The 25,899-nt window shown below is 41.3% G+C and overlaps 1 protein-coding gene across 1 annotated transcript in view; it reads right to left on the bottom strand.

The window, feature by feature from the left end:
* Positions 1-25,899, bottom strand: part of DDX43 (DEAD-box helicase 43) — a 95,657-nt gene that overhangs the window by 21,452 nt on the left and 48,306 nt on the right. Inside the window, exons 9-12 of the mRNA XM_075598018.1 lie at positions 21,627-21,768; positions 18,772-18,872; positions 16,478-16,565; positions 564-691 (exon numbers count right to left, since the gene is read on the bottom strand). Coding sequence (XP_075454133.1) covers positions 564-691; positions 16,478-16,565; positions 18,772-18,872; positions 21,627-21,768 — 459 coding nt within the window. The remainder of the gene's footprint in view (positions 1-563; positions 692-16,477; positions 16,566-18,771; positions 18,873-21,626; positions 21,769-25,899) is intronic.

Raw genomic sequence — 25,899 nt, forward strand, 5'->3', positions numbered from 1 at the left:
ACACGGCCCTCAGAAAAACTATACATGAAAAAATAAAAAACTGTCAGGAAAAAAGCCCGATTAGCTTTTCTTCAGCTAAGGTAGGACAAGAATAACTGACAAGGAGGCCAATGCCCCTTCATATAGTGGACACTAGAAGAGTGCGTCCTACCAGCTGTGAGGAGGAGCTATCCCATTAGTATTTGGCTGCTATAGAGGATGTAGAAGGAAAAAAAAAAAAAAAAAAACCTGACCTTTCTTTGCGATTCCATTAAGAAATTAATTGAAACGTTCGATACGTGGCTAAGAATTATAGAAGTACCCAATGACAGAAATACCACAACTCTAAAAATATAAACAGATTACACTGGTTGCTATTCAAGGTTAGACAGGATGGACCGAGTATGCATGCAATATACCAGCATTAACCCAGATTGGTGTAATATACATCTATTGACCTCTCCATTACCATCTGCCATTTTTTTTTATATAATCTTATCCATCATAACTACGTACCCTACAAGAAGGTAGAACCAATTGTTTTTAAGTAGTCATTTATGCATCAGTTTATCATTAATACATACATAATTTTTTTTCCAACAAATATTAGGACTTTATCTTTAGGCTTTAAGGAGTCAATGAAGTGAAGTGTAAAAGCTCTCTTTTCTTCTTCTGGAATTATGAATACTCTTTGCTCTACAGTGTTCACGGCCTGCAAAAAAAAAAAAAAAAAAAAAGCAGATGTTTAAAAATGCAAAATCAAACATTTAATAGATCACATCCTTTTATAGAGCAGGGTGTTGCAGTGCATTGGTTTTAAAAACATTAATATAAACCTTTTCCCTGTTCCACAGATTTACCCGGTACATACCTATAGAGACGTACCCGACACGCCATAGACCTTATTGACGTACGTAACTCTCTGCTGTACCAGCTGGTTCCCAGATTAATTAACAACAACAACACACCTGAACAAGGTGTCCTATAACAAGTCTGAGTTACAGTACATCATGCACAGAAAAAAGAAAACATACACACGCATTTAAAAACAAAAATAATCAAACATATGTATACTCAACTACAAACGGACTATACTAATAAAGACATCCAAACATACAACATATACAAAAAAAAAATATTATACACACAGTGTTAGCCGAGCTTAATAAAAAATTAATAGACGATACCGTTCGGTGGCCAACGAAATGCTTTTATTTGTGCGAGCTTTCGATACACACTGATCTTTTTCCGGCGGTGTTACAATCAATAAAGCATGCAAGGGTTTTACTTAAAAACAGTGTCTCTTGGAATGTTATCTGTGCTTATCGCTCCCGTGTGTAGATGCGATTTATGACTAGGTGTTAAATTGTCCCTGAATGTTAGTGATGTAAGAGTGTGTGTGTGTGTGTGTGTGTGTGTGTGTGTGTGTGTGTGTGTGTGTGTGTGTATGTAAACATAAATGAATGAAGAGCCCACAGTGTATACAGCGCTTTACAAAAGGTGTGTGTGGACTGAGTGTATATCAATGGTGTGGAAATGTGAGTGTTGCATTACTAAAAGTGTGTGCAGATACTATGTTACCTATTGTTATATAGGGATGGAATTACATTGTGTATGTATGAGATAGCTGTATGTGCATACATATAGCGCAGTATGTATAGACATGGCTTTTGCCATCAATTAAAGGCAAGTTGCCAGGAAAGGTAACCCCCCCCCCCCGTCAAGTGTGTTTTTAAAGTGTCAGCTCTGCAGTCCCGGCTGAAAACAATCTTTAAATAAATGTATTTGCGTGTTTAAAGTGTCAGCTCTGCGGTCTAGGGCGGACTGCAGTGTTATAAATAAATGTTACCGTGTTCAGATGTTCCTGGGAGAAATAAAGGCTGCTAACCTGTGTTTAAGGGGTTAAATGGAGAAGTACGCCTTGGATTGTGAAGAATACTGAATTGTAACACTGCCTTAACCCCAGACTCAAGTGGATACTTGACTTGTGGTTAAATAAAGCCCACATATCAAAAGTTTATCCAATTGAAGATATAATTTTAGTTAGGAAGGGACCAGTTTTCTGAAATTTTATATGCAGAGGGTTAGAAGGGAATCATGTAGATTGAGCTGGTTTTAAAATTTGTAGCATGGTTGTTTAGCATTCCAGGGGAAGACATGCATATCTGAATGGCCAGGCTTCTGAGATAGCTTGTGGAGATAACTCCAGGATGTATACAAAAGTCCAGAGCTTCAAAGGGACATTTGTCAAAGAGGTGCGATCGGCGAGGTTAGCAGGAAAGACCAAATAATTTGTTAGCCCTTCGTGCTAATTGAAGACCCAATAGCCTTAGATCAAAAGGGTCCCTTTGGCCTAGCTAGACTGAGCGGCATTCAGTAAGAAAGCAGGATGGCATATGCTAAGTGCGAGTGTCAAGTGGGGGAAGATGACATTTTGATGCACATGGTCAGTCACTGTTCTGAAGCCAGAGAGGCCTGGAGTTATCTACCTGGCAAAAGTATGTGAGTGGCCAGGGAGGAAATTCCCACGCCACAGATTGGCTACACATGTTAACAGATGGGACAGGGGAAGTTTTTAACATGTCATGCAGTGAGTCAAAAAGTTAGATTCATCAGTTCCATCTAAGAGTTTCATCTAATGGTTCCATCATGTACCGGAGATTCATCTGAGCTACAGTGTGCAGTGCAAGAACAGAACAAAATTATTTCATTTGGCAGAGTTATAGGGCTGGCAAGTTGCGCCCCTAGCCAAGGACTATTACACGGCTCCTTTTGTGCAGTAACCCCACGTGTGGGAATTCCTACCTGGAGACCGGATTTCAGAGACTTTCGTTCAGTGGACATTTTATTTCATTGTATCCCATTCCCGTAAGTGATTATTTGTGATATTTTTGTAATTCAAGCAGTGTGTGTTCTTTATGTAAATAAACACAATTTATTTTCACGCTTTTGTTCAAATCAAAGGATCCAGGTATAAATGTGTTAAAAAGCTTGGTCTACCTTGACACTTTAGCACTCATGGGAAGAGAGTTCACTTGTGTCAGTAATGACTCAAAAAACTTTGGTCTCGGTTTAGGTCACCGCTAAGTGTCCCTAACAGTTGCATAAATTTGTATTCATGCAACCATCTCTCTTTCGGTGTTCTAAGATTACCTTTGAGTATGGCCACCTTCAGATCTTTCATATTATGGCCAGAATCAGAGAAATGTTCGCGACAGGACTGTCTTTTGTTCCACGTGTGATGCAGATTCATTCTCTTGTTTAGCCCCTGTCCCAACTCACCTATGTAGTAGCAGCCCCCACGGCATTTCATGCACATGAGGTACACGACATTGCTGGAGGAACAGGTGAACCTTCCTCTGATTTTGTACTTCAGATTCCTGTGTGGTATTTGTATTGTGCCCACTGTGTGGAGCATTGCGCAGGTTTTGCATCTTTCATCCTGGCATGGCCTTGTCCCGCATTCAGTTGTACTGTTGAATACTGTACTCATCACCATAATTTTCTTGAGATTATGAATTTGGAGTACAAAATAAGAGGAAGGTTCACCTGCTCCTCCAGCAATGTTGTGTACCTCATGTGCATGAAATGCCCAGGGGGCTGCTACTACATAGGCGAGACGGGACAGGGGCTAAACAAGATAATGAATCTACATTGCCACAGCATCACACGCGGAACAAGAGAGTGTCCTGTTGGCGAACATTTCTGACTCCGGCCAAAATATGAACGATCTGAAGGTGGCCATACTCATAGGTAATCTTAGAACACCAAAAGAGAGACTGTTGCATGAATACAAATGTATGCAACTGTTCGGTACACTTAGTGGTGGCCTAAACCGAGAGCGGTGGCCTAAACCGAGACCAAAGTTTTATGAGTCATTACTGACACAAGTGAACTCTCTTCCCATGGAGTGCTAAAGGTCATGTCTATACATACTGCGCTATATGTATGCACATACAGCTATCTCTTACACATACATATACTCTATGTAATTCCATCCCTATATACCAATAGGGACCACCTAGTACACCTTTTGTAAAGCGCTGTATACACTGTGGGCTCTTCATTCATTTATATACACACACACACACACACACACACACACACACACACACACTATTTAACACCTAGTCATAAATCGCATCTACACACAGGGGAGGGATAAGCAAAGATAACATTCCAAGATACATAGTTTTTAAGTAAAACCCTTGCTTGCTTTATTCATTGTAACACCGCCAGAAGAGATCAGTGTATCTCGAAAGCTCGCACAAATAAAAGCATTTCGCTACCCACAGAACAGTATTGTCTATTCGATTTAGAGATATATATATATATATATATATATATATATATATATATATATATATATATATCCAAAGCCAGGATTGCATTTGAATTAGAAATTATCATTATATCACATAGACGATATGCATATTAATTCTTAAGTATAGATATTTCAACTTCATGCACTTATTGAATTTTAAATGTTTAAAGCTTTTAAAGGTAAGACCGCAAGTAATAAATGGATATCTGCATACATAAATACATTTTGGTTTACCAATTGAAACTATAAAGTAAATGAACCCTCAATAACCTAATAGGTAATACATGTCTTGGTAGATACAAAGTAAGGAAAGGACCAGGGGGAAGGGGAGCTGGAGGGGGTGGGGGGTGGGGGAGGACTATATGTAGGTTTTGTGTATAAAGGCATGCGAGATTGACCCCATATCTTATGCAATTAACCAGAGGACACATATGCTTTATATACCATGACCATCAACTAATAAGATTATGGTCATATCCCTAATAATCAGCTCAATTATTGTGCCAACTAAGGCTAAGGCCCCGCTCCCTCAGTCAGCGCGCCTGCACTGCAGACAGGCGGCGCACTGACAGGCAATTGACCGCTACTGTAGGGAGCGGGAGATACAAATGTTCTGCCTCTCGCGCAACAGCCCTCCCGAGCCGGCCAAAAGTTAAGAAAAAAAAACCAGGACACACACCCGCAGCTCCTTCCCTGCACACACACACACATGGGGGGGGGGGGGGGGGGTGAATCGGAGCAAGGGGGGAAATCGGAATGGGGATCGGGCAGAGGGGGAATCTGAGCTGAAGGGGGAAATCGGAACGGAGATCAGAGCTAAAGGGGGAAATCGGAACAGGAATCGGGCAGAGGGGGGGATCGGAGCTGAAGGGGGAAATCGGAACAGGGGGGGGGGGAATCGGAGCAGAGGGGGGAATAGGATTGGCTGCTGGGATGTCACGTGACGAGACACTGGCCAAAACCACAAGCTCCTTGTAGCTCCGGCTGGCTGAAGCGTCACAGCACGCAGTCAGCCACGCCGGATGGAGCCAGCAGGGGCATCTAGAACGGGGGCAAGCAGCTGGTGGCCCGCGGCGCCGGCCGCAGCGGGGCCAAAGCCTAAGTGACCTTACAACAGTAACTTATTCAGTTATAAGTACGTCAACTAAAACATGTTCTATTGATAGATTACCCTTCATTTAATATATTTGAGACTGCTAATACTCGGCTCACTCACTATACAGTGAACCAGTGCATGGAGATAATATGCAACATCTTCATGTTTTAGTAAATATAGCTACAGTAGACACTTATGTAGCAACATTAAAGTCACTTGAGCTGTACCAGTTCGCTGGATACTGTTACTAGCCATTTATAAATTCATGGTGAAATTGGTAGCCTAACACAATTGAGGTTTAAAAATACAATGTATTGGGTTTATGACAGGTCAAGACAGGTTTGTGCTCATCTTCAAAGAGGCCTTAATAGGGGGGAGGCTATCACAGATGGCCCACTAAAAGTGACTTGTGTTTAGAAGGTGTTAAAACGCTAACCAGGGAGGACGCCGTCGGCCTAAAAGAAAACAAAACGTTTGTGAATAATTACTGGCGCATTCCAGAGATGACAGGTTATGCTGTCATTGCAGGACTTTATTAAAAATGAGAATATCATGTGACATCTATTGTACATACAAGAGTTACATGGATGTGTGAATGTGTAGAATATGCCTCACCTAAAATGAATACCTGGTTGCACATTAGTCTGGCATGTACAGTAAAGAGTTAAAGTATTCTGCTACCAGACTGCTTTTTCTGTGTCGCATTCATTTCCTCTCGCAGGACTGAGGAGGGGGGGGGGGGGGGAAGGGGAGGAGTGACCTGTACCTTAGAGTAGGAAGGCATATCCTTATATGGTAGTTATACTAGCTAGTATGTGGAATGTCAACGTGTTTTTTTTTTTTTTTCAAGCATTGGCTCCTTGATATAGATCAATGTATTGGAATAGCAGCTCAGAGTGGTACCCAGCAGCTTGCTTGAGTACAGCTCTCCATGTAGCGACATGAATCAACTTCAAATCTCAATATTCGAACCTTAAGTAGACTAATTAATTTCTACAACAAAATTTGGCGTAGCCGGCAGGATTGCAATACCACGGTAATAACATCAAACCCAGTTCGGTCCACTCCTCGGGAACCCCAGACCTGTCGCATCACAGAGGTAAGACACCTTCTGAAATGTCTATCAGAAGCGAAAGTAGGGGTCACTTTGTAAGGTATTCCTGTAACAATCCAAGGAATTATTTCTTCTTTATATATTGGGAAAAAACTTAGACCCAGTGTAGTGATTAAAGAATGGGTGTTAAGGGCTCCAAGGAAGGAAGTACCTGTCCCAGAAAAGGGTACGCCGGCATGGTATTTATGTTAATTATAGCATTGAAACATGTAGATATTTGTGCAAGTGGAATTGTGTTTCAAAAGAAGACTCCAGGTTGCAATTTCCCTTGGAGGGATCTTTTGAAATAGAAAAATTAATTTAGGTGGGGGAGGGGGGGAAGAGATCTAAATTGGAACAAAGGTTCCTGTACACCAATGGGATCAATTCTTGGTGGAGAGTCATCTTTTATAGCCAGGGGGTAGGGCTTGTAACCCCGCCCCATAACAGGGCAGGTCAAGGTACTGATAGGCATCCCACCAAATACATGTGACCCAGTCAGTACTCTTCCCAGATATGACATTCCAACTGCCTGTTTAGGCCTGCCCATGGATAAGGCAACATAGTACCCATCCAGTCTGCAACTGCAGGCTAGGCCCTGCGCAAGAGTTTAACCCCAACACTGCCGGTTCCTATCAGGACATACAGTGTTGAGGCCAGTCTGCAATGGTGTGCTCACAACAAACAAGGCGTGACCGCGAGGCCGAGGTGGGGATTAGATAAACACCAACCCACATGGGCGCGTCTGGAGTGTAGATTGGTCGAGGTAGCTGGGTCGGGGTAGCAGAAGTCAGGATGGTTAATGATACTTGCCGAAGTCTGGATTGGAGAGGTACGGATCGTTGCAGGTACTTAGGTACTTCTGATCGTCATTGGTAAGCCGGGTCAGGAGTGGAGACGTACGGAATCCAAAAGCAAGCAAGGTCAGGAAAACTGGGCAAGGCAAGACAAGACAGGCAAGGCACAGACAGCAGGCAGGACTGTAGTGAACACAGCGCACATACACAAGGTTATGCTCAGCTTGCCCCCATGCACATATAGGGAGAACAGTCCAATGAGGGAGCATACTCCCTAGTAAGCTTGGCTGTTGGAAAACACAGGTTTATCCCTTTAGACAGAGAGCGAGGAAGCTTCTGTGCGCGTCGCGTGATGTTTACGTCACCGCGCGAGCGAACCCTGGAGGCGGGACCAGCAGGAACGGCATTTAGTGCCGAGTGTGGTCCGCGCGCACCCCTAGAAGGAACGCTGGCGTTTGCTGGTCCGCAAGATGCGCTGCAGGAGGCAGAAGATGCAGGACACCCGATCGTGGGTGTAGGCGAGTGGAGCAGGCGCCGTGAGGGGTGCGGGTGGCAGATCCTCACACAGTCGAAGGCTATAGCCAGGGGCATCTAAATTGGGAACAATGGTTCCTGTACACCAATGGGATCAATTCTTCAGTTGGTATGCGGAAACTGAGAAAAAACACGATAGCAACGTAAAAAAGTTGGAAAAATACAGCCCTAAAATCCTAGGGACCCACCCCAATCCTATTCCCCAACTATACCCTAGCCTCCCAATTGCTACATCAGGACCAGATTTATTAGATGTTTTCTGAAAATAGACCACTTGCGTAGATGGCTCCTCTTCCCGCACAACTACCTGATTCAGTTTAATCTCAGACAGGTGGAGGATCACAGGGTCAGAGTTCAATATCCCCTAGACCTCTGGCCATTTATCTTCCCCAAAGGGGCAAAAACTACTGGTCCAAGTCCCTCAGTTACCTGCAATAATACTAGATATATAGTTTAGATGCCGAGATCTATCCATTACGAGAATTACCAGGACAAGGTTCAAATGGTGCAAAGACTATTGAAATGCATGTACCATGGACACCTGGGGATTTGTTAAAATTCAGAACCATGTTTCCAGTCCTTAAAGATGACCCAGGAAAATGGATCTCAGAATTTAAAGCTATCTGTACTGCTTATAAGCCCCCAGCAGTAGATTTAAAATCAGTTGATGGTTTTTGTGTGTACTACTGAAACCTAGAAACCGATGAGTAGTAGAGTTCAGGGATGGAGTAATACAGTGGAGCCTTCTAGAGATCAATTGCATGTTCTGTATCACCGTATTATAGAGCAGGGGTGCAAACGTTTGCCCTTGCGCCCCCCTGCCTCTTGCCCTCCGGTGCTCACGCGCCTCCTCGCTGTGTGGCGTCAAATAACCCACAGCATAATTTGCAGTCGCGTTGCTGTCACGCCGCATGACCGACACGACGCCGCGTTGCCAGTGAGACGCTTACAGATTCCGGCTGAAGCAAGGTAAGTTGAGGTTTCAGAGGCCTCACGCGATCCCACGGCATGTAATTTTAATGCATTGGGGAAGAGCGCAGGGCCTCTGCAACAGCCCATGCCCCCCAGTTTGCGCACCCGTTATAGAGCAGGTAAAAGAACTGTATACCATTAGATTATATTGGAACAAGATTAACAGTTGTAAACAGAAGAATAATGAAATGGCGTCTGAATACGTTGATAAACTTATGGATTTGTTAAAAAAAAAAAAAAAAAACATTCAGGCATTGCAGATATTTAAACTAATGCCCCAGAGCTTTGAATCATGCCTTTGTCAATGGGCAAGACACACCAGTTGGTCAAGCTGTAAAACTAACTACTGTGGGGTGGAAAGCTTAAACCCTAAGGGAATTAATAGGTATTACAGGCAATTGCTGAAGGGTGAAAAGAGAGAAAAATGCTCAAGCTGTAGAAACCCGTATGACCATGCAAACTAATTTCTATAACCAAGGGGGTAGACCAAGACAATTTCAAGGGGGCAATTGCGGATAGAGGGGAAATCAGAATCAGCAACAGTACCAAGAGCCCCCTAGAAATCAGGGAAATACTGAGAGGGGTCCAAATGGAGAATTTCTTTGTCATCAGTGTGGTCAGAGGTCATTTTAAAAGAAATTGTCCCCAGATGCAAATCAGGTAGAGGGAATAATGGAGGAAACCAGGACTCCACCTTTAATTTAAAACCAAATCAATACAATAATCAATAGGACAGCCTGGAAACTCATGGTGCCCTATTATTGTCTTTAGATCAGAAAGGACTGTATATCCATATGAGAATAGGAGGCAAAATAGGTGAATTGTTTGGTGGATACCAGGGTTTCACAGTCCACGCTGCCGAATTTTCCTCTGTACCCACTCCGGAGAATAAAACCATTTTGGTAAGGGGGGTTGCAAATGTTACCATATCCCACCAACTTACACAACCGTTACCTATCACTATAGGACCTCTGAGTAATGAACATTCCTTTCTTCTAAGTCCTTCTTCAATCTGCTGGGAAAGGATCTACTGTGTAAATTAGGATGTATTATTTTCTGTATGTTGTATTTCTGCAAGTCCCTGATTCATTCCATAATTTTGCATCATCACATTTCAACGCTGGTAAACCTAAGGTTTCTTCTTCCCCATAAGGGAGGAGGATCTAATAGGGATACCTGAAAACCTATGGGCTACAGGCCACTCAGATACCGACCGGTCTGATAGCATCAGCAGAACCTGTAAGAATTACACTACAGCCTAATAAACCATTACCAGCCCTTCCCCAATATACATTCAAAAAGGGAAGCCGAGCAAGGAATAGCCCCAGTGATCAAATTACTGCTTGCCCAAGGGGTAATAATACAAACTAGAAGTTCCTGTAACACCCCTATCCTACCAGTTAAGAAGGATTCCTGTACATTACCCATAAGGTACATGTTTGTGCAGGATGTGAGAGCACTTAACATTGTGGTCCCCATTTTTCTAGTGGTTCCAAACCCAGCCACTATTCTTTCTTCTATTCCTCCACAAATCTGCCTGCTATTCAGTGGTGGACCTGTCTTCTGCATTTACCTTGATAAAGTACCTTGTGTAGGAAACGCGTAGGTGCGTTTACTTAGTCCATTTTTGCTGTATGTCCAGCATGCAATAAATTAATTCTTTTTTGTTACCCCTGGAGTGGCCTGGTTTTCTCTCTTTTTCCTGAACGGAATATGCAGGACATCCCTGGCTGTGCTCTATCTACGCTCTCTATCGTCAAGTACCTACAACGGATGGACTGCACGCCGCTGACGACAAGAGTTCCCCTTGGATAGCAGAGGTATAGTGCCGCAGTGCCTTATTTTATTCCTGTCTATCACAGACATTGTCCCTTTATTATTATACTGGTTGGGTATCACTATGGTGTTCATGGTTGTGGATGTCAAGCCGACTCCACTAGCACACTTATCCCCAACCAGTTCACAATCAACTTTATTGGGGGCACTCCATCGCTTTTCGGATTAACCCATTGTGGACTTATGCATTTGGATATTCCATTTAAGGGACTGGTCACAATTTCAGAGCATCACATATACCCTGTTCCTTGTGATATCTACAACCACAGTGGAAAGGTCCATTTCAAGTGTTGTTGGTCACCAATATCACAATAAAAATAGGGCGAGATTCGTGGGTCCACACTACACGCTGCAAACTGGTACCAGCCCCAGAACAAATGGACTTTGATTGGAAGATACCAGACCTTGCAAGAGTTTGGGAAAAACACTTTATTAATCAGTTTTTCTTTTCGGAATAAGTTTATTTGTGTTTGCAGGAATATACACTTTTTGTATTAGGCCAAAATGAGAATAATAATTTTACTATGTTTCTTTACGGGGGCTCCTATGTTGGCACACAAATCATACATATCTCTGGTGGATACCTATATCAATATAACCCAAGTGAAAGATTGTTATGTTTGTGCCCATATGCCATTTAGTTCTAATGGAGGATTACCGTTCACTCCCGTTCAACTTATTACCGAATTGTGTATTTCTCTAAATGCAGCCCAAATATGAGATCTTACCAGAGTTGGTCAGGGAAATAAATTGCAGAGTTGGGCATGTTGTAGAAATGTGACTCAGGGAGAGCACTTACATTGTTGTATATTGTATGTCAACACCTCTAGTTATCCCAGGCAGTATAATTTCTCTAAACCATTAGAGAATAAGGCCCCATGTCTAATCACAAAACCTATAAAAGGGAGATTTTTGATTAAGCAGTATTAAAAAAAAAAAAGTACACAAGGGAAAATATGTAGGTGAAGCAAGTGTACACATATACCCTAGTGTGTAATGCTTAAGGGAACTAATATATAATTTGGGGAGTGAATATGGGAGTGGGTAAACTTGACTTGGGATGCGTGTCATAACATCTCATTAATGGCTTTGTTGAATGAAACCTATTGGGTCTGTGGACAAAATTTATCTGAGATTACCAGAAAGATGGGATGGGATTTATCTAACTTATTTTATCTCTGCTATTCAACACCAAACTCACAGCCCTGGAATGTGCAAGATATAGGAGTAGTGGGTGGCTTGAGACATTGGTTGAGGTATCCTATCCAGGTATACGATAACAAGGAAAGGATCAAAGGTTTGATCCTTATGTTAGAAGCAGTGTTGAATGCTACCTCTGATGCCTTAGGCTGCGTCTATACTATAGCAGACGGAGCGGAACGGAGGCGCGCGCACGCTGCACGTTCACATCTATGGTCCTCTTTGAGGATGCCTATAGATGGCGCCAGCGCGCACGTCAGACAGAGCTGGCAAAGGCGCGAAATTGGAGACAGAGCCAAGTGATTTTTTGCGCGATGGCATGATCACGTGACCCGTCTCCTCCAATCAAAGTGAAATTACATTTTCAAAGTGCCGACATTTTTTTTTGTATGCCAGTGGTAAACACACACAACACAAACAACATACACAAAATTAATTTCCATACCGGGGGCAAGTGAACTTGTCTGTACAGTGCTTTCGATGCTGAATCTGAAAAAATGCCCGTGGATCGGGATGTGAGGTAGGGAAGTGACGTCCGTGCCGGAACGTCATTGCCACGCCTCCAAATTTTTATTGCCACGCTCCCAAACACGCCCGCTGCATACCCTGCAAAACCATGAAAAAGCTCAGGCTTTAGCAAGAGTATTGCAGCGTGGGTGCGCCTCCCCTCCGTTCCGTCTGTGCGAGTATAGACGCAGCCTTAGAATCAATTACAGCAGAAATGCAGGCTGTAAGATTAGTGGCACTACAGAATAGGATGGCTTTAGATTTTATATTAGCTAGCCAAGGAGGAGTTTGTGCTATTGTAGGAACTGAATGTTGTACCCATGTGCCAGATAGCACCCACAATGTTACTTATGCAGTAGCTAGAATAAAAGGACAAAGTTAAGAAAATGCAGGATTTCCTGCAGGAAGGATGGAGTATAGGAAATTGATTGGGGGACATAAGCAGTAAAATTTCCTGTAATTGTATGTGCTTGTAATCCTTTTTCTATAATCTAAGCATTGTATTTTTAAATATAAAACATTTAGTAAGTAATGCTCTAGGCTCTGAATGAACTGTTGCACGCTCTGGAGTTAATATTAACATTTTCGGACACATTTTGCTAAAACAGATTTTTGTGTTAAGTGCAAATTTTTTTTTAATTATAAACAGGGGCCTGAGACCCTGGCAGATATAAATTTTACATCGTTAATTTGCATAATTTCTTGGGTGGTGGCAGCGTATCGCTAGGATTGCAATTAAGGGGTTAATATTAACTCATTGAAAGTACCTTGCGGGGCAGAAAGGTGAGTTGGCTAGAGTAGCCGTATGTATTAACCCTGGTTGCATATCCAAGTCACGTGATCACTTGTGTGCTGTTCGTGACAGGTGGTATATGGGGACAGATTTAGGAGACAGATTGTCCATTTGAGAGAACTTTGCGAAGGTGAAAAGTAAAACAGATTGTGAGCTGTGTATTAACCTTTGTCCCGTATGCAGGTCACGTGTTCACAGGTGTACCATACGAGACACCCTGGTAGCAGGGGAATTGGTAGAAATACGTATGCAAGCAGCTAAGTGTGTAAAGACACCAAGTGTGAAGCAGGGGAACCTGGTTCAATGCCCATTGTCAGCTCCTTGTGACCACGTACAAGTTACTTTGATTTTGGTGCCGGAGACTCAAGGAGATGGATTGTAAGCTCTAAGGGGAAGGGACTGTGTCAGTAAAAATTCCTATGTGCTGCATACCGCACACTATACTATAATTGTGAAGGGCTTTGAGTCCCAATGGGAGAAAAGTGCTACGTAATAATGAAGTTATTATTATTATGTCAGAATTCTTACAGGAAGGAATGGGAATCTACTTTGGTAGCCCGTGGGTGAAACACTCCTAAGCAGAAATCTTGTAGTATTCTGTTCCCTGCGGTTGCCATGGAGGTCTCTCTTCAGTTCCCCCCCATCTCTTTACTAGTTGGTTGAAGGTCGTGCTTGCGAGAGACCACTCTCCTGGGGGAGAGGTGGACGACTCCAATGGATCAACTACAAGGTAGTCAGGTAAGCTCCCTGCTCTTACAGAAAAATCCTAACAACGACCTCAGCTCAGATAGGACAGAAGACTACCTGAGCTGAAATGGAGGGGCTATTTATGATCCTACCGCAGGTCGAGATATCTCAGCTGTAGGGTGGAACGTAACTCATTGGTAAGCACTGCCATGGGGACAACAAGGATTTTGTTATTTTTTATGTAGCATTTCTGATCCCATAACTATAGTTTCAGCACAAAGTTGGAAGTTAACCCCAAACCCAAACTGTTTGAAAAGGACATCTTTAAAGACCGAGGTTTCTGCCAAGTTCTAAAAAAGACAAAAACACATGAGGAGACAAGAGAATCCTCCTGAAAGATCCTCATTAACTACTCAGCAAAGCTAGGAATGGTTAGCAGGGTTTAAATACCCAATGTATGAGTAATTTAATTAGCTGTGAAGGTACAGGTAAGCAATCGCTCCCAGCACTGTGGGAGGGCAATTGCCACTAAAAGCCAAATGGCAAAAATAATAAATATTTTATTAATAAACCAAAGTAACACATTAAATAGCACATACTCTAAACTATCATAAAAACAATTAAAACATATGTGTAACGGGTGACAGCCAGTCCAGGGATAACCGTGGTTAGATCCAAATTACTCTTAAAATGAATCTCTGAACCAGGTGAGTGGATCGTGGTAGGTAAGACACAATCAATGAATTGAGGTCAGGATGCTAGTGCATATCAAGTCTCTATACCTCAGGGTGGAATATAATGCAGTGTAGGTAGTCCTATGCCATAAGGCAAACCATCATATCAAAGTACTCAGCGGTATGCTCAAAAGTATATAGCAGGGGAGATACAAACAGCAAATAATGAGCTGCGCCCAATATGAACATATATAGTTACTGCAATAAGCAACCAGTGACTACCACCGCATTCAGAACGATCTCACCCGTTACTTCCTCATCCACGACGTCAACGCAATGACGTCATGCCGACGTACGTTTCACGCATAGGGGGTGGCGCTTTTTCAAGGTGGGAGGTGTTCAACAGAGTAGCGCTGCCCTCTTATATGCTCCTGTGCTGCGCGATCCTTAAAGGTACCTCTACCTCTCACTTAGAGTGGTAGACAGCTATATTAACCTCATAGGTATAGAAATTCCGTAAATAAATAAACAAGATGGGGATTATACATATAGTGTCCTCATTCACTGGTTACTCCTCGGTTCTGGTCACATACAATAAATGATCCAATGGGGTTGTGAGAACTGAGCTGTTCGGGCGATAAGTGCATTTATGGATAGCTAAATAGTAAAAGCATATCCACTAATCACCCTATACAGGGGGTACTGGTCAAAGGGGTGGCATTTAATGAGGGCCAATATATATATTATGTAATCACCTGTATAGAGTGATTAGTGGATATACTTTTACTATTTAGCTATCCATAAATGCACTTATCGCCCGAACAGCTCAGTTCTCACAACCCCATTGGATCATTTATTGTATGTGACCAGAACCGAGGAGTAACCAGTGAATGAGGACACTATATGTATAATCCCCATCTTGTTTATTTATTTACGGAATTTCTATACCTATGAGGTTAATATAGCTGTCTACCACTCTAAGTGAGAGGTAGAGGTACCTTTAAGGATCGCGCAGCACAGGAGCATATAAGAGGGCAGCGCTACTCTGTTGAACACCTCCCACCTTGAAAAAGCGCCACCCCCTATGCGTGAAACGTACGTCGGCATGACGTCATCGCGTTGACGTCGTGGATGAGGAAATAACGGGTGAGATCGTTCTGAATGCGGTGGTAGTCACTGGTTGCTTATTGCAGTAACTATATATGTTCATATTGGGCGCAGCTCATTATTTGCTGTTTGTATCTCCCCTGCTATATACTTTTGAGCATACCGCTGAGTACTTTGATATGATGGTTTGCCTTATGGCATAGGACTACCTACACTGCATTATATTCCACCCTGAGGTATAGAGACTTGATATGCACTAGCATCCTGACCTCAATTCATTGATTGTGTCTTACCTACCACGATCCACTCACCTGGTTCAGAGATTCATTTTAAGAGTAATTTGGATCTAACCACGGTTATCCCTGGACTGGCTGTCACCCGTTACACATATGTTTTAATTGTTTTTATGATAGTTTAGAGTATGTGCTATTTAATGTGTTACTTTGGTTTATTAATAAAATATTTATTATTTTTGCCATTTGGCTTTTAGTGGCAATTGCCCTCCCACAGTGCTGGGAGCAATTGCTTACCTGTACCTTCACAGCCAATTAAATTACTCATACAGTGGGTATTTAAACCCTGCTAACCATTCCTAGCTTTGCTGTGCAGTTAATGAGGATCTTTCAGGAGGATTCTCTGTCTCCTCATGTGTTTTTGTCTGTCAAACGTTATCCTCTTTGCACCAGCAGGAACTATACTACATTATGCTATATAATTACATTTCAATTGTGGTGAGCAGTATCTCACAAGTTATGTATACAAGTTCTAAAAAAGTACAGCACAAAAAGTTTAAACAGTATAGACTACTGCAGAGAAACAGTTAAGACAAACTAAAAATAGAATATATATTTAACCCCCCCCCCCAAAAAAAAACTCACAGCTAAATCTAGCGTTCCAACATACACCATCAATGGATCTTTCAAGTAAGACTTGGCAAGACGACGTACTCCATCTGGCCACGTGGCACTGCAGTGAAAGTATACAAGAAAAACAAATATGAATCAGGAACCACCAACAAGGTTTAGACATTACAATTTAGCCTGACACTTCACTAGCACAACATATCATGACACATCATGCTATAGAAAATGCAGAGTAACTGGAAATCTTAATTAACATTTTGTTCATTGACATATACTGTATATATCAGTGTCTGTTTTGTCTCCAGATTGACCAACCAGTAGTACAATGAAGGTGCTGCTCCTGCAGAGTCTGAGCCCAGACATCGTAAACTGTGTCTATAAAGTTGCAAGAACGGTAAAATGGAGACAGTCGCGGACCTCTCTGCAAAGTTTAAAAGTCCCGGTCACATGACGCAGGAGATTTAAACAATGCAGGGAGATACCGGCACCCCATACCGGGGCCTGTAACTCGGGAAGCAGGGGGCCACAAAGCTAAAATTAATGCAGTTCAGCTCCAGAGACCCCCTGCTTTGATACCATGTTATTAAAATCTACTCACCTCAGCAGCTAAGGCAATGAAGGGGTTAAACCAGAGTACCTGGATTATTGCAGGTAGAAGGGGTGGGTGAAAGGGGTAGATGCCCCAGGGTGGGGTGTTGGTCCTACCGGAAAGGTTGCGGTAGGGGTTAACCCCTTCACCACCATAGCAGTTACTAATCGCTAAGGTAATTAAGGGGTTAGTGGCCAGTAGTTCGTTTTTATTTTAATGTTGATGCCCAACGAAGACATGGAGGCCAAAGAGAAGGACGAGGGTGGCTTTCAACCTGGCAGGGTTAAGTACAACTTTAATTTACTATATGCACGGTTTTATTTTTAGTGGAAAAATGCGCCATTATCCAGATCTAGACAATAGGAATTTTGCCAATTATTGTAGTGTGCGCGCGCTTGTTGAAAGGGGTTAAACTATCCCGCAACCTTCCCTGTGGGCCTAACCACCCAACCTGGAGCAACCACCCCCTCTACCCACAATAAACCAGGTACTCGAATTTCACCCCTTCATTACCTTAACGGCTAAACGCTAAGGTAATAAAGCTGCTTTTATTTTAATAACAGTATTGAAGCAAAGGTCTCCGGAGCTGAACCGAGTTACAGGCCCCCGGATTGTCCCTGCACTGTTTAAATCGTCCGTGTCACGTGACCGGGACATTTAAACTTTGCGGAGATACCGGCATCGGGGGAAGCAGGGGGACCTTAGGCTGAAATTAATGAGATTCAGCTCCGGAGACCCCTTGTTAGTAAAATAAAAACAGCACGATCGCCTGTTAGTAGAGGCGCGCAGGTATGTTTAGCACCAGCCTGGAGGAGGCGATAAAGTGGAGATAATACAAGTATAAATAGCGTTGCTAAAAATATCGAAATTTGATTAATACTAGTTTTTTTTTTTAACTTAAACTTGCAATATTCGGTTTGTTTTTTAAATTGATAAGGTTTACTTAAACGTGCGAGATCCGCTCTTGTTTTTTTTATTTTTTAGAATCGATATTTTTAACACACCCAAAATAAGGTGCCATATTGTTGGCGATACAACATTGATTTATTCAACCACAAAAATGACTTACTTGGAGATAAATTAGCATTTTTAGGTTATTGAAATTTGATAAATCCAGTCCCTAGATTGTAAGCTCCTCATTGCTTTCCTAATGTTGCATTCTGTAGTATTTCTGCAATTTTGTTGTGTATATTATTGCTAGTAATAGCCATGTACAAAGATCTACATACAACCCAGAGTTCTCCCTTCTTGAAAGTGTGAAATGTTCTTCTTACTGCCCTTACTGTTACCTCAGCACTTAAGTGTAGATAATCAATGCATGCGCTTCCTGACTGATTGAAACTTGCATGGCAAGCCTAATTATGGTTATATAGCGCTGAGGCATAATCATAAAGCTCAACCCCCTTATAACGCTGTACTTGGGGGCCAAAGAATCATATTGCATTATAAGCGGATCGGGTTAGAAATAATGTACAATTGTATGCATTGTACAATAAAGTATTTAAGATACCAATAATCGTGTTGTAAAGTTTTCATAAATACGAAAATTGAGAGCCACACTTGCATCGCATTATAAGCGGATTCGCGTTGTAACGGGGTTGAGCTGTATCACTTTCCATAGTAAAATGTATAAATCTTCAAAAATATGCTGGTATGCTATTTTCTATACTCCAATTTACAGCAAGAGATCTACATATGCAGCCAATCTATATGCACTTACCTCGTCATAATGGTCTGTCTATCAGGACGTATATCAATTAATATCTTCATAATCTGCGGTTCGAATCCCATGTCCAACATTCTATCTGCTTCATCCAAAACCTATGATGAAAGTTCAGCAAACATTTTGTACATACTGTACACATTCTTACAAAGTTAAACATCTCATTAGGATCCCGAAATTATTTTCTAGACTCCCACAATGACTAGCAATGTCAAATTACATTGTCTATGGCAGTGTTTTTGAACAGGCATTCCTTGATACCCTCGAGTTCCCCAGACATCCATAAAGTGTTCCCTGCAATTTTCAGGTCATTTGACAGTTGTACCAAATGCTGAACAAATTACAGTGCATCGGATCTCAGACCTGTTATTAGAGAGGGTTGGGGTTCCTCAGAAGTACACATATTACTCATTGGGTTCCTTACACAAATTATAATAATAATAATTAAAAAAAAAAAAAAACACTTGTCTATGCAGCCAGATATGGGCTTAAACAACAGAAATAAACATGAAATACAAAACAGCTTCAAAATATAAAAATAAATCCAAGTTAACAAATACCGCTATTTAAAGACAAGGGAATATTTATTATCTAATAAAAAAAAGGTACGCACTCAGACAAGTGCGGCAGTTCTTTAATTTCACAAGTGATGCACAGAAAATGTACCACCAATATTTATGTAGTCAAAGGGTTTCTAAAGATAACACTGATAATTCAGAATTAAAATGTGACGAGTGTGAAGGACTAGGGACATTAAGTATATTTTTAAACTTCATAAAGTTATGTGGCTTTAAGATTTAGTCAATGTGTTTGAAAGGGGTTACCTTAATTTTGAAAAACAGACCAGTTTCAAATTTTGTTTTAGTTAAACCCACCCTGACCCACTTAAAAACCTCACCATATGATCTAATTCCATAAGCATGGATTTCACCAAAATGGGGATCTGCAGAGATCAGGAAATTAAATTGATTGCTCACTTGCCCCTTGTACGCCCATTGTACCACAGGTTATCAGTTTTTTCAACTCACAGATATTTCAGAGGAAGCAGGCAAACTGTTTCAGGATAGAATAAGCCAGACCAGAGCTCTGACAATTTGTAAATGAGAAAATGAGACAGATACCAGAAGTAGGCAGAAGAGGGAGCCTGGGAGGTAGGCTCCTGATTGGAACCCATTACACTGTTCCATATGCAGGACATTCACATGGCAGCATCAGCAATCTAACCTCCAAGATGCATTAATAAATTAATCAAACTCATACACAAATCAATCTAGGTCTATATTCACACTTTTCCATTTTGTATCTTCTAATACAGCGTGTCCGAACACGGAGTGTGCAAACCACCATGTATTTGCAAGGTGTCTCTAAGGGGTTGGCCAAAAGAAATATGAAATGGCCGACCACAGGCAGTATATTGGGTATCAGAGCCAATATGGGGACTGTGCACTTGGTAAGGCTCCAAACTGCACATTAGAGTGGATGGTATTTAAGTAATAATCCACGAAGAACAGGGCATTACTGGCCAATAATGCCCTGGCTGGAAGAGTTGAAGGCCCGAGGCGAAGCCGAGAGACTTTAACCCAGCCAGGGCATTATTGGCCAGTAATGACCTGTTCTGAGGGGATTGTTACTATTATAGGCTAAATGTAGGGTTATTTCTTTAATAATAGACACTGGTATAGTTAAATAGATTTTTTTATTAAAATAAAATGGTAAATACATGAAACCACCTCTATATACGCTTACACTGCAGATATCTATATCTACATTCTGCCGCCCCTTCTTGTGCACACACACACACACACACACACACAAACACACACGCTCTACACACACAACCACACAACACAGCAGCTTTACACACAAACTCTGCTGCAACACACATGCTACACCCATAAACACTGTTGCTGACAGACACACTGGAGCTCTATACACACACACACACACACACACACACACACACACACACACACACACACACACACACACACACACACACACACACACACACACACACACACACACACACACACACACACACACACACACAGAAACTGCAGACAGCCACTTACTTCTTTGCAGACCCCCCCCCCCCCCTCCACAAATTCAACTGCATCTGCACAGAAAATCTCAATCAGCTCGGGAGGGGGAGGAGTCAACCCGTGGCTGATACATCCTGACCAATCCCCTTCCCTGTCGCAGAGCTGTTACTTTATTCAGACAAATCCCCTGCCCTGTCTCAGCTGTTCTGAAAGCAGATTGGCTCGAAATAAACACATTGAAAACTACATTGCAAGCTGCTTAAATTCCGGGCATTACCAAATCAGAGAGCAGGGTTTTCAATAATGCCTGGAATTTTACTGCTTTGCCTATAATAGTGGTTAATTACTGGAAGAGGTTCCAAAGTAGCTCCGCACAAGGCTTTATCCACAGCGGCAAGGCATTGTAGGGTGTAACTTTGGATGCTACCGCTGGAACTAATCAGCTGTACCACACACCAATATGCAGTTTGGGACCTTCTTTAAAAAGTATGTTTACCCCAATGATCTCCGGACACTATATTGCTTGGGATCAGTCAAACAATTTTGTTAGCAATAATCTGAGGAGTAGGCAATAAGATTAATTAGGGATTCATGGGAACATATTTTCTAGCAGGGCGTGCACAACGTAAAACAAAAAAGGTTGGGAAATCCTATTCTAATACTTTGGGCAAAAGCAACAATTTCCTACACACAAGATAATGTGACATGAGATTAAAAATAAAATAAAACTATGATGGACATTAGCAAGACAAATTTTATGTAGTCTAATGTTATTTCACACTACTGCAGGTAACTTAAACTGACACTTACCAAATAAGTTATACTTTTTAGATTTATAAAGTTGTTCATCTGAAGATCGTTTAATCTTCCGGGAGTAGCAATAACAATATCCACACCTTTAGTGACCACATTTATTTGTCCTTTACGATCTCCACCCCCATATATGCAAATGCTATATTTAAAAAAAAAAAAAAAAAAATGTATCAGTTAAGTTTAGTCAGTGTCTGAGGAAAAGCCCCACTGATAACATGGCTTAAAATACATAAAATAAGTTTAACTTCTTATATTTCAACACAGTACATAATAGAATATACAGAAATTATATAAAAAACAGTAGTCTCCCAGAATCACATCCATTTAACTTACTTGAACAAGAGGAAAGATGGTTGGTTAGCTGCCCCAGACGTTGCACATCAGCAGATATGCACCCCAGACCATACAGGCATTATCTTTAATAAGAATGTGCACTGGACACCTTTACCAATGCCAATTGATATACTTAGTGTACAAAAAGCGCTAATATCACCCTAAAATAAAATTAGTGAATCTATATATTATAACAAAACAACAGTAAATAAAGTCCAATTGTATGATCCTGTGATATAGTCCAAATAGCAGCCTAAAAAGTCCACTGGGTGTCTAATGTCCAGTATAGAATGCAAAACATAACAGACCTCTCTGGCGCTGAGGAATATAAGCACGATGGGGCTAAGATGGAGTAATCTTGAATTTTAGGAATGACGTACCTCAGGAAAGGGAGACGAGAAAAACATATACACTACTATAGTGCATTATCCTAGGATACAATTGATTGGCAAGGTATGCAAGGCAAAGGATTTAATAATAGTATTAAAAAAGAGTAAAATGCACGTGTGAACACACACACACACACTGTGTTCACAACAATAACAAATGACTGATGTCACACTCTCCTCCGCCGTGGGTTATAATTGGAAACCTACTCACATCAAGTGGCTAGGTCTCAAGCCACAATGTGGACAATCTCACACGCAGATTGGACTTTGCTCCGTCTGTGGATGGTGTTCTCCGTCACCTTGTCGGCCTCGAGGCGCCGGCTCCTTCGAATCGGCAACTACTCCGCTGCTCCTGATGACGTCACACGCTATGCATCCGCTACGGTGTCCCTGCTGTGCCACAATCCAACGCGTTTCTAGACTCAAAATAGCTGGTCTCTTCGTCGGGGATATGTATCAAGGCTAGCTTGTAGGTTATTTATACCCTATTAGGTCCCAGATCATACACGTAATTGATAAATAGGCCTGATTGCGCAAATACCAGCTGACTGCTGGATCAACATGACTGACATGAAATATACAACATAACATGAAATATGACATGCATTAAGTATAAAAGGGTCAAAATAAATGGATGCACAGACAAACACGACATTATGATAAATGACAACAATAAATGAATAAGTGCATATAAAAACCATAATAAGCAACAATAAAATAAATCATGTCTAATTGATAGATGGAAGACAACTTAATCTAAAATAAATGTTAGTATGTAAACCTATAAGAGGTATGCATATTAATCTACTGTGAAGAAATATAAACAAGTGCTGTAATATGTGAATATAGACTACCTCCTGTCTATACTAACTAGGCATGTGTACTATGTTCTAACCAATAGGAGAATATGTAAACCTATATATAAGAGGTATAAATGGTGATATCTAATGTGAAAAATATATAAATGTGAACAAGTGCTGGGATATGTAAATCTAAAGGACTACCTACTGTGTATGCTGACTAAAAATGTGTACTATGATTAATGTGAAATCATTACGGATTAGTGTGCAGCTATTAGTAGGGGAAAGGAATCGGCCTGCCATACTAAAAAGCCTACAAGGAAACACATTGGGGAAACTGACTGCAATACACCTAACTCAAAACCAATTACTTGTAATTAATTATTTTAAAAAAGCCACCAAGTCAAATTCTAATGTTGAGTCTTTGAGGACTCATGGTTTTGAGCTCAAAAATCCAATAGGATTCCCTTTTGAAAATTTGGTTCACCCTATCGTCCCCCCCTAGAGCTAAAACTGGGACATTCAATGGCTTGACATCTAAGCCCCACTGGACTATGTGAATGCACCTGTTTAAAATGGTGTGATACAATATTAAGAGAGGACTTGAGTCATAATGTATGTGTGTTCTCTCAGCCTAACCTGGAGTGTCCTGCTCGTGTGGCCCACATATTGTAGGCCGCACGGGCATTCCAACAGATAAACCACATATTAATTGCCATAGTCAATAAGGGTATTTATTTTATACTCGGCACTGGTGACCTTGGATCTGAATGTTTTTGTTTTAACACTGTACTTACATACAATACACTTAGCATATGGAAAATGTCCCTTGATCCCACCATGGGCTGATTTATTCAGATCACTAAAAGGACAGCTTTGAATTTTTTTTATTTTTTAAATTGTCTGCTCTCCTGAAATAGATCTCTGGATTTTCTTTTAAAAAACTTCTTAGGACCTCATCATGTCTCAGTAGGTTCCAGTACTTATTGAATACAGTATTCCTTTTATTTTAGGTGCCATAGAGTTGTATTTTGTGACAACTGCCACTGTATCTTTCCTCTCATCATTAAGACTTTTATTATCATGTTTCTATGTTAACAGATCTGATCTTGTCATTTCACTTACAGTTTCAATAGCATCGTCAAGCAGTTTAAGATTGTAATCCCTATCGATGAATTTTTGTTTCCGGGATTCGGCCTGTTCTTTGACTGTTATTTCATTTGAACAGTTCCGTTTCAGTCTCACCACCTCACCCTTGGGGATATTTTTTATCCAACTAGGGTTGTGGTGGCTGCTGGCAAGAAGATAGTTATTTGCTTGGACTGGTTTATAATATGTCTTAGTCTGAATAGTATTAGACTCGACATCTCTGAAGGTCCAAGAATTCGATGCTTACTTTACTCTGTTTAAACGTGAAATGCAAGTTTCTGTCATTGTTAAGGTAGGCCTTGAACAATTCTAGCTCACTGGAAGAGCCCTCCAAAAGAACAGGGTACTAGTGTAGTTAAGAAACCCACATTCTCTTTTTTAGAATGGAGGGAGAGAGATCAGCAGTATCAGAGGGAACATGTAGACAAGGAGCCATTAACTCCCAACTCCAGAAAACGCAAAAGCGAAAAAGAGGTACAAGGGGAGGAAAGGAAAAGACTTGCCAGAAGAGAAGCCAAATAAGGGAAACCAAAGCATTATCATACCAGAAAAATATTTTCAATCTTGGCAAACACATTCTTACTGAGAATGAAAAAAAGAATATTGGGGAAAGGGCTTTCATTTGCTCCTGCGTGTGATTTTAATCACTTCAGCATCTATATAGATGTGCAGAAGTTCATACGTAATTTAGCTTTAAAAAGATTTTTGCTAACAATAAGGACAGCAACAAATCAATTTCATTGGAAACCAATGTCACCACATACATCAAATGTAAGCCCTCCTCAACTTTTTATCCAAGGTTTGCAAGGGGTAATTTAGTTGAATCATTGTCTGAGATGGTTCTGGCAGAATTGGAAAAACTGGTTACAAGGGATACTCCTGGGAGGAGTAATCTCAGTAAAGAAGAGATTCAGGCGATGAGAGATTTGGAAAAGAATGAACAAATTGTAATTAAGGCAGCTGACAAGGGGGGTGGCATTGTCGTCATGGATGTGGCCTATTACCTCGAAGAGGCTGGGCGCATCCATGGCGACATATCGGCCATTGGACCACAATCCTATGTCAGAGTATCAAGATACTTTGAAAAAGATTCTGCTTTAAACAATAAGATCATTACTGATAACGAATATAAATTACTACTATGCCCTCATCCCAGGATCCCAATTTTTTACCTAATTCCAAAAATCCACAAAGATCTTAAAAGACCGCCCGGACGTCCCATTATATCGGGCATTGGTTCCCTCACTTCGCCCCTATCCCAATACATAGATCATCATTTGCAGAATTATGTGTCACAGTTACGCTCGCATTTGAGGGACACTACACATCTTGCAATTACTGCAAGATATTCAATGGCAACCTGAATATATTTTTGTTACAGGAGATGTCAACTCTCTGTATACAATAATTTCACACCAACTGGGTTGTGAGGCAATATCTAGAGTTCTCGCAAGTAATCCAACAGCATCATTGCCTCTTAATGACTTTCTGCTAAGAGGAATAAGATTAATTTTGGATCATAATTTTTTCATGTTTGGAACGCCATTTCTATTTGCAGATATGTGGAACCGCTATGGGAACCAGGCTCGCTCCCAGTTA

Source organism: Ascaphus truei, chromosome 4 (genome assembly GCF_040206685.1).
Source record: "Ascaphus truei isolate aAscTru1 chromosome 4, aAscTru1.hap1, whole genome shotgun sequence".
Classification (NCBI taxonomy): Eukaryota; Metazoa; Chordata; class Amphibia; order Anura; family Ascaphidae; genus Ascaphus; species Ascaphus truei.